Source organism: Seriola lalandi, unplaced genomic scaffold (genome assembly GCF_002814215.2).
Source record: "Seriola lalandi dorsalis isolate HSWRI2012SDOR001 ecotype SW California unplaced genomic scaffold, Sedor1 jcf7180002054614, whole genome shotgun sequence".
In the NCBI taxonomy this organism is placed as follows: domain Eukaryota; kingdom Metazoa; phylum Chordata; class Actinopteri; order Carangiformes; family Carangidae; genus Seriola; species Seriola lalandi.
In genome coordinates, this window is record NW_019525167.1 from 115,763 (window position 1) to 126,294 (window position 10,532).

The 10,532-nt window shown below is 41.4% G+C and overlaps 1 protein-coding gene across 5 annotated transcripts in view; it reads right to left on the bottom strand.

The window, feature by feature from the left end:
• cadps2 (Ca++-dependent secretion activator 2) overlaps positions 1–10,532 on the bottom strand; it is a 179,678-nt gene that overhangs the window by 61,645 nt on the left and 107,501 nt on the right. For all 5 annotated transcript variants that reach the window (XM_087177619.1, XM_023419961.2, XM_087177620.1 and 2 more), the window contains exon 13: positions 2,752–2,939. In XM_087177619.1, coding sequence (XP_087033745.1) covers positions 2,752–2,939 — 188 coding nt within the window. The remainder of the gene's footprint in view (positions 1–2,751; positions 2,940–10,532) is intronic.

The following is a 10,532-nucleotide window of genomic DNA, read 5'->3' on the forward strand; positions in this document are numbered from 1 at the left end:
CACCCAACCCCTCAATTTATATCTGGCGATTAGCTGGAGAAGCTAATCATTATGCTTTCTAATTGACTAAATGAGTCGACAAAGGGAGAAAGCACAGATATCAGTAATTACCAGCCGGGGAGTCAAGCAGGGGGCTGCTGGGAGTGAAGTGGAGAACTGAACTGCTGGAGCGACGCTGATGCCAACAAGTGGCTAAAAGACACTTCTGTTGCTCATATCTGGGGAGTTCACTGCTGACAAACTGGAGGCCTGGAGGCGAACGAAGACGAGCCGTCCTTAGGAACGCTGTCCTCCCCAAGAAAAGCGAGAGCATCGGTCGGTTCAGCGAAGGGTTCCTGTGTTGAAGTCCTGAAGTCTTTTCATGGGCAGGAGGTTGGGGTGGATGATGGGTAAAAAAATCATCACTTTTTTAACACTGGAAATCGCTGTTCCTCTTCCGCCAACAGTCAATGTTGGTCTCTTTATTAATTACCATGATCTTTCCTTAACCTTAACCAAGAGGCTATTAATATAACCCTGATGGCAAAGGTACCATGACCTAACAACTGTCGCTCTCCAATCATCACCTCCCAATAACTTGAGTCCGCCCCCTTTTATAAAGTCTATATGTGGCTATATTTTGGGCGAGCTGGCTATTTAATTAGCTATTAGCAGTTCCTGTTGTACAGAAAACTGTCACTGGATTACTGCGATACTGATGAAAAGTATATAGAGCGTCTCAGCATATAAGGAGAATATTGATTCGTGATGAACAGCTATATCGGGCTTCGGAAAGTGTAAGTCACACAGAATATAAATATGTCCATCATGACTGCGTGGTTCAGATTTGATGGAATTATGACGTACCACGGCCACTGCTGCAGCTCCAACGGCTGACCGTGTTCGTAAGTAGGACAAATAAACAAATACTTTATCTTCCCATTGTTTTTTGGAACATGTGCATACACGTGTCCCTTTTGCCTCATACAGTATTCTCCTCACACAGTTCACCTTCAATTCTCCTGTGCCCTCCTGAAGAGGTGTACCTCACAGTTTGATGTGTTTGGACCCAAGCCATGAGCTTTGAAACCAAGTTGTTTCTGTGTCTAAATCTAACAAGACTTAAACCATGTAATGTTGTCAGAGACAGACAAGCAAGTTGTCAGGAAACACGTGTGTCATTCTTTTTGTATTTTTGTTTCATTGGGAGGAATTGCTGGCCCCTCGACCGAGGCCCTGTTTCCAGACAGATCAGTCTGTGGTCGTACTGGGCAGCTTCTGGGTTGACTTTATCGTATGTAAATGTGCGTCTGAATACAAATGTCAACCTTGGAGAACATGAGTTCAGCCATGAGTACAGTAACATCTCATGTCATCTCATGAAGCCTTTGAGGGATAAAATGTGCCATGAGATGGGATTTAAAACCAGATGCAAAGGTTCTTGACCTTGTAATCCAATTTGTACCTACTGTATATATAAATACTGTATAAAGAAAATTCAAGTTGGTGATTTGCAAGTTCATTTTTTAACCTGGGAAATAGTAGCTTGACAAGTCCACTTACTACATTTTAACATAGCTATTAAACAGGACAAAGGCAGTAGATACACCATTAATAAAGGTATATGCATAAAAAGAAAAATATATAGATACATTAATGCCATGAATCTAAACTGTATCTAACTTACTGGTAGTTTGACCCACTTTGTTTTATTATTATCACAACTATTTCTTCACACTATTTCTTCATCCGTATTGCATTAAGCGTTGGTGAGATTCCAAACAAAGTCTGGAGAAGTCTGCGTCCACAGTGGACAAAGTGCACTTAGGGAGGATTTTGGACAGCGCTCTGTCGTCCAGACTTCATGATTGTGCGCCCATAAATGGAGTCTGCAAGCGTGTGGAAGTCCGGACATTTGGATTCAGACTCTGTGTGTGTGTGGCTGAAAAAGAGCATCTGTGCTCGGCGAAGACGTACAGAATAAATGAAAAGATCAAATTACAATCTGTTCACAGGACTGATCTGAATATATAATTTATAGTTACTGCAGTAAACATAAGGTCACTGCATATACTGTTCTTTATATGTGATTATGTAAAATAAAGAAAATGTTACTGTAGATGTCTACATGGTATTTTATTCTTAAGATGTATTGTTTGGGTTTCACAGGTTTATAAAGGCAGGGTTGTGTTATATCCAAAATTTCATATCCTGATACAGTCCAGCCAAAGTGTTTTATAATTTATGTTTCAGTTGTTTGTTTTTTGATGATACATGATTATTGTATTTTATGTTTCTGCAGTTTAGAGTTTTAATTGCCACATGCCAAAGTATAATATACAGTAAGCAAAGCTGTGAAATGTGGGTTGGACTTGGTGCAAAACAACTAAAAGAATTGCATGTGGTGGGAAATTTTGCGGAAATTGTGAAGCTTCAAATCAAAAGTAATTACAGTGGATTATCAGTTACGAATAAACAAGCAGTTGAAATATTTGTGATTGCTTTATCGATTGGACTTTGTGGTTATGTCTTTATGCAAAGACCAAACAGATGTTCTACACAGTGCTGATATGCTTTTGCTCTTTTTTTTCAATTTAAAATGAAATAAGAGTTTTCCTCTTCAACGCAGGTGTCAGTTGAGTAAGTAATACAAATGGGGGGGGGTCTCTGCAGTGGTGGATGGGAACTATTTCCCTGCACCACGACTATCATTATCACGTTTCCTCCTGTGATTGTCACAGCTAATTCGAACAAGTCAGTGACAGCCGGTACCTGTTCCCGTGGACGTGGGAGACGCAGAAGGCGTAGCTGTAGTGCAGCAGCGTGGGGTCGACCAGCGCGTTGTTCTCCGAATAATCCATCAGACCCTTCAGGTAGCTCAGGTGACGGTGGCAGCCTCGAACGCCATACCGAGCGCAGTACTCGTCCAGGACGAACACCTGGCCGGGACTGAACCAACCCTGAAGACAAAGGAAAAACAAACCGGACCTGTCAAGACTTTTGACGGCCGCCAACAGGTCATTAGAGACATAATATCAGAGCTGGACAGAACAAACAACAAACTTACAGTAGGATATTCTTAGAGCAGAGGTATTAAACTAATGACAAGAAGGAAATGTCATCTGACCCGCACACGTTTAAAATTTATTTCTACATCTCCTTGATATTCCCCTGAGTGTTTTATTTTAAAGTGCTCATTTCGTTCCATAGCAGGGCTGTGACATCGGAGCATAAACATTTGCTTTTGGTTAAACAATCTGAACCTGAATAACTCTTCATCAACTTTAGCTTTGAAAAATATCACTCAGATTTTCTGTGGTGTGTTTTTCCAAATCTAATAGAAAAGTTTCACATTATTTTTCATGGAGTTGAATAGGACTGATTCCTGTCAACAGAAAGCAAACAATCTCAAGTGCCATTAGTCCATTGAACATTCAGAGTCGTATGACTCAACTTCGGAGGGTAAAAAGACGAAATTTAAAGGTAATTTTCCACCAAATGCTCAAGTGCATCTGGAGGAATATCGCTTAGATCAAACTCCAAAGAGTTTCCTGTCAGAAGAGGCCAGGATCACGACTGTAATGAAAGGAGTTAAAGACCAGCAGTCCTTTTATTTTCGGTATTTCACTCTTTAGGAGTGTGCATTAAGAGGGGAATGTCTGTTAATCAGTTAAACACACTGTCATATCATCAAGTGATTGTAGGACCAGAACAGGAGGCTGGGACTTGGGACAAAAATGTAGTTGAAATACAACCAAGACGACTCCTTCACAGCTTGCTGTTGCCATGGGAGGCGTAAACAGACTTGGACCCATACTGGTCACCTTTTGGCTCCATGAACTCAATAAAAATCCTCAGTACTTTATCACAATTAAACAGAGAAGTGTAAAGGTTAACCGTTCAACTATTAATTCTCTACTGGAGCAAAAATAAAGAAAGAAAGAAAGAAGCAGAAAGGTGTGGAACGACTGGAACACCCCGAGATGTTCATTAGTTCATTCATCCTGCACGTAATCACTAAATTAGGCATGAAACTTACAACGCTAATTAAGATTCCTCACGGAAGGAACATTAACAAATTAGCACCTCCACCGAGCTGATGCCACACACACGCAAACGCACACACATGCGCTCACACACTGAAATGTCCTCCTGCCTCTGACAGTCGTGGCTCTCCGCCCAGCAACAGGCGACCCAAGAGAGAAGACGAACTGTTTCATTTCATCCTCAGAGACGTTTCCTTCTGTGTCAGATTATCTGATATTTGAAAGATGAACAGATGAAAGACACAGTTTCTGTAGTAAAATGAGAAGGTTTTTAGATAGATATCCTACTGTTTAAATTCTAAGGATATTAGATTATAAAGAGAAGGATCTTATTTTTTCTTGACACAAAGACTGTTTGGAAAAGACTCCAGTGGCTGTATTAACTATGGTGGGAGCAAAGGAGGAGGTCAGGTGATGTAGTAAAAGACAGGTGGAGGTTGGGATGGGAGAGTGCCGTTTGAAACTGATCTGTTCTTTTATCCATGACCACTTGTTTATTACTGTAACCCCTGACGAGAAAGGTCTTCTAACCTTGAGGAAGTACTCAGGAATTACCAAACCACAATCTTTTCCTAACGGTTTTTATGCATAACCCAAACCAAACCTTGATGTCCCATAAGCTTAACAGTGTGTTTATTGGTGTAAACACGACAACAAAGGTCCGGTATGCCGGTCCTCGTAGCGTTGCTATTTATGGGTTGTACCTGAACCGAACATAAGGTTCCTTTAATTTGAAATGTGGTCATGAGGATGAGTCGTTGACTTCACTCTTACATGAAACACATTTTAATTAACATGTTTACTCGGTTACCTTAATGCTTTTCTAATTCAATCAGCTTATAAATGAAGGTATATCTCATAAGAATGTGATTGTTTTTAACATGTTTTAAGGGTAAAATTATTATTGAACTGGCAGAAGCAGACAATCAATGATTCGGTTTTGCGCCGACACTGATAATATCAAAAGAAGTGACTGATGGTTGATGTAACCGCAGATCTAGAGGTACAGCAGAAAAAACTTCTTGGCTGTTTGGCTGACATTTGACTGTTCTGCTAATCGCTGCATTATATTCAATAAGATGTTTAAAACGCTGTTAGTATTTGGGATAGTTTTAGGTTGACCTCCTGTAGACACGTCGGATGTGCCCGTGGTTGGTCGTGTAATAATTCAGACCATCTCTTCCCATATTTTTGTATATAGAAGGTTTCCAGTCATTTTTGTCACCAAATAAAGTGGAAACACCGATGTCATGGTTTCATGTGTCTTCAGAGTAACAGCCTGCTGAGAAACACTTTCAGCAGTGGAGTATAAAATGGAAAATGTTCAACTGCATTGAAGATCAATTAAGGACTTGAAATTAGACGGCATCACTTCCAGGATTTTATATAGACTCTAGCTGACATGCTGCCTGTCAGGGTTAACTGGACCTGGCAGATTCCTCCTCTGCAGGCCTTTTAGTGTCTCCCCCCTCCTCCTCCTCCCCCTCCTCCCCCTCTGCTCCCCTTCCTTCCAGTCTTCAGTTTGTTTGTCGTCTCTCTCCAGTTTCTTTCTTCGGTTTTTTTTCTCTCCGTCTGTGAGCTCGAGCTATTAATATCACACCACGGAGAGAGAGAGAGAGGGGCCTGCTGACGGGCGTGAAGCGACAAGATGTTCCTCTGTGACAAACAGATGGCGAACTCCAGTCTTGGCGCTGACCGCTCAATTAGTGGCTAACGAGCCGACTGCCTCGTTAGCTCCTCCATCAGCCGCGGCTGCACGTCTCCGTGTCAGAGCGCTGGCGCCCACCGCCTCCCCTCCGAGGAATGACACAACCCAAGAAAAAAAAAAAAAGGAAAAAGTGAAAGCAGCATGTGGTTCTGAGACAGCGAACACCTCAGCTCGCTGCTCGTCACCTGACCAGACGCCTCACAGGGAGCGCAGAGTGAGGATTCTTCATTCTTTTATCTCGGGGGGGGGGGGGGGGGGGTTCTCAGACTTGTTTTGGCACCTGATGCCATTTTCTGATCCAAAAATTCTGGTGACCCCAACAGTCAGAGAGTTGCCAGTTTGCCACGTGAATTTACATGACATGCACAGTGCTGTTCTACTTTCAAGAGCATTGAGGCAGCTCATTTATTCAGTTAAAATGTGGAAATATAAAAATATTAGTGTTTGTGTGTTTGAAGTCTCAAAAGTCGATGTTGGGGTTCAAACCTCAAACTCTGAATGAGCTGATTTCATGAGAAACTTATCAACTGGTTTTTATTTTGAGAGCGAGCAGGTGGCTGCTCCTAATTGCTCTCACTCTGGTCGGCTGTGATCATTTTCTAAAAGCAGAATTATTGATTACTTCCTGAAAATTAATTAATTTGACAACAATCACAAACCATTCCTCTGGTTCCAGTTTCTCCGATGTGAGGATTCACATTTCAGGTTTGTGTTTTTGTTTACTGTTCGTTAAGACGAATAAAGACGTTTGAAGACGTCAACTTGGGCTTTGGGAAGCTGTGATTATGTAACAATCATTGATTAATCAGAATGACAGGAAATCTAGATTAAGATAAAGATTTAAAACGCTCATTCTTGACTTTTAACTTTGAACATACAGGTGACTGTTACAAAAAGAGACAATGGTTTTAAAAATAAAAAAATGTAATGTGATTGTCATGTTGTGGGGCTGTTTCCCAGCCTCTGGGTCATGTAATATATGACATACATATTTAATTCTATATTAGTTTATTGCATCTACTACATACAAATATATGAAAAAAAGATTTTTTGTTATAAAAACAAACCTTGAAATCTGTGTTGTCCTCAAAACCCTATCATCGCTCCACTTACTGCTAAAAAATGCTGATGTTTATCCCGTCTAGTCGCAGAGGGACGAGTTATTCATCACTGCATTAATCACAAGGAGATGCAAAACACAAATATTGGTAAATCTCTCTGAATATTTTTCTGTTCTGCTTCTTTCCTTTGGAGGTCAGCGGTTCATCTCCATGTGAACACTGCAACGCAATCTGGAGCATCTCTCTTTTTCTTCTTCTGCAGATTCCTCTAATTAGCACAAACACAACTCAATCACTGGGAAGCTTCAGATTCGAGCCCGAACCGTGTGCACGCATAGATGTGAGTAATTATATTAGAGTGTATAATGTTAGGGCTCCAGAGTTAATTTGACAGCAGGACACTCAGACAGGACTGATGGGAGGACGAGGACACCTGAGTCCTCGCCCTCCGAAAGTGAAGGCGGAGACAAAGACGTCTCAAGTTCTCGAGACTGAAGGCGGACAGGAAACCAAAGTGGGTCAGAGTTACATCACAGGAGATTAAAAGAGCGTGGAGAGGTAAATATTGAGTCTTCATATGATGTCCAGTTCAGTGCTCATTCTCCATGATCCCATGACCCTTTTACTTCTGCTTCACCAGCCAGAGGTTTAGGGAAGGTGGGGGGCTCCTGGGACGATGACAGGCTGCTGATGATTTGACTAGTCAGCTGACAGTGAAGTTCAAGATATATACAATATATATGATATTTTAATTAGGGTTAGTTAAAGTTAAAGGGACATTTTTTGGGGGAAATAAATCATTTAATGGGGTTAAGTAATAGTTGAATGTACGAGCATTCAGCTGGTGCTACACCAACAGCAAATGTAACATTCAGCGATGGTTGTTTGAAGCTACATTGATGAAGTTTTTGGTCTCGGGGTGGGGGGTGGGGGGGGTGGTGATGTATTATTGCTTTATGAAATAGTTGTGGCTATGATGTTAGCAAAGGGATGTGGATGTAAACTATTTTATAACCTTATAATATGGCAGGTGTGTTAAGAGGTTGTCCTACTGCCTCCAAACTCATGGATCTATTTCTCTATCTGGACTTCCTGGATTACATTTCACTTTCTCACCTGTACCTGAAACAACATGCTCTCACCAACACAGCCCCTTATGTCTTTTTTTTTTTTTAGCAAAAGGCTGTTTTTAGCAGCCCATTAAGCAGAATGCATTATGGGTCTTAATGTTGTCTTTTGGTTAATCGAATATCTGTTCTGTTCTGTTCTATCTTTTTCTCACTGTAGGCAACAGCAACTATCAAACTCGAGACCTGCTGGTCCTCAAATGTTCATCAGGTAAAAACTGAATGTCAGTGGATCGACATGTTTGAGTGATTGATGATTTTCTGGTTTGGTCTTAAGTGCTTTTGTGTAAATACTGTACTTATGGCTTTGGATTAAGCTAATTGAAGAACCCATTTCAGCTGGACCTCAACAGTCCACCAGCAGCTTCACTGAGGGGATCTGACCCCTTCAGTCACCAGTGCTACTACATTGATCCAGTTAGCAAGACTCTGGGCCCAGCTACAAACCAAATTTCTGCCTAATTACTGTTGTTGTTGTTGGGTTCAACTCTTTGTGAATAAAATATGACCCCGTCTACGACATGAATCCAAGCCACTTCTCAACAGATGTCCCCCCACGCCGAAGCACTGGCCTTTTCTCAGAGCGCTTGGTGAAAAGGGGGCTCAGGTTGGAACACAAAGCCCAAGAGTTTTCACAAAAGACTGAGGAGAGAAAAGCTGGAGGGGCAGTGTGAATGGATCGGTCTAATTGCAGTGCTGGAAGGAGTCCTGGTGAGGCAGGTAGAGAAATGAAAGAAGCACAGATGTCACTCTGGTGAACATCTCCGCGATTATAAAAGACAAGAACACAACGCCACACATGTCAGGATGAGCTGACTCCTCGAGATTAGATTGTGTTTGAGTTTTAGACTCCAGAGATGGTCTTCATGCCGTTATAAAGGATGATTTAACCCTGAACAAGGAGCACTTCAAGTTTTTATACATTTTGTCATAGCAATTGATAGAAAAATATGAACTATTTCTATTCATCCTTGATAATATCTGATGGATTCTGAGAGAATATCTAAAGACAGATCAGACAGACTAGAACAGACTAGATTCTACATGATGATTTTCACGGGACATAAATGAACTAGGATGAATAGATGAGCAGAAAACAGAAAAATGGAAGAGAATAAGAAAAACAGTACTGTCTTGAGTTTTAAGGTTAATTTATTTTTCGCAGAAATGAAGTGAAATTGGTCGCAAGTGCTGAGAACCACCAGCATCATAATCTGTACGACTGGTGTTACCATATGTAGTATAGACGTAATATGACCATTATATTTAAAAATAAAATACTGTGTTAATGATACTAATATGATAATGTTGTGATGGCAGATGTTCGGTCTCGTGGATCTTTTGTTTATCAGTTAATGTTGGTGCCTTTTCACTGTCCCTTAAGTGTAATTGTCCTATTTGTGTGATTTTGTTTAGTAACGGTCACAGACTCTCTCCACCTCCCTACACTTGTGTCTGAGTCTAGATCATTTAACAAACAACAAACAAAGTTGAAAATTCGACTGATAGCTAGTGATGGGAAGCAAAACTTGGTATTAGACGGGCTGAATGTTTAAAGGCGGAAGTATCGATCAGCTCCAACGTGATCAGTTCTGCTTTCAGTAATTGTGAAATTAAGAAAATATATTTCCTGATTGTTATTGCGACATAGCGGTTCTGTCGCGCATTTCATCTCACAAACTCCGTTTCTGATTCTGACCTGTTTGTAAAAAGTGAGAAAACCTGAGAGAAGTTCAGTGGATTTCCCTTTAGACGTCCACATTGATACCAAGCAGATGCTGATCACATGTGAAGAACATGTGATCAGTGTTTTACAGGTCACTAATGAAAACTTCTCTGTCCACACTGACACACAAAAACAACCCAATGGCTTCTTTCTCCTCCTCTCTGTTGCCATCTTGTGTCAGGGATGGAAGCAGCACAAGGTTTTTTTGTTTTTTGTGTGGGGGGGGGGGGGGGGGGGGTCCAGGCCACATTACAGATTTTGTAAAAGCAAGTCTCAAGAACTTCTTCTGGGCAAGACCAAGTCAAATCTGTATAACCACAGGTCAGTGATCCTGTGTGATGTAAACGCTGCTCAAGTCCAGTCTTCATAATGAAACTGAGTCTTTCACGTCTCTTTGAAGAGTTTTTACCATCAAAATGTCGCAGCAGTCGAGCATTTCGTTTTCAGAGCTGTTATTAGGCCAAGTTCTCTGAAGCTGAATATTGGAGGACTTTTTGTTCCAGGACTCGAATGTTTGTTTTGAAGTCTAACAAGTCAAGTGGAGGATTGAGCTTCGGCCGCTCCAAAGGGAAGTGGACAACAGCGGGACAGACTGTACAGGAAGCTTCAGGCATTACACTAAAAACATAAAGTAAATGTCGGAGATTCATGTTTCCTGCTTAACTGCACACAACACAAAAACCTTCACCCACCCACTCACTCCCCTCCTCACTTATTTAGGTTTAACCCCCCACCTCCTCCTCCTCCTCCTCCTCCTCCATTGAGTCAGCCCAGCAGTTGTCCATGAGGGTCATGTTCCTATTTGGAAAGTATTGATTAGAGCATTTATCCCCTCAATCAGTGTGAGAGAGCCCCCCAGGCTTAAACAGAGAAAGGGAGGGAGGG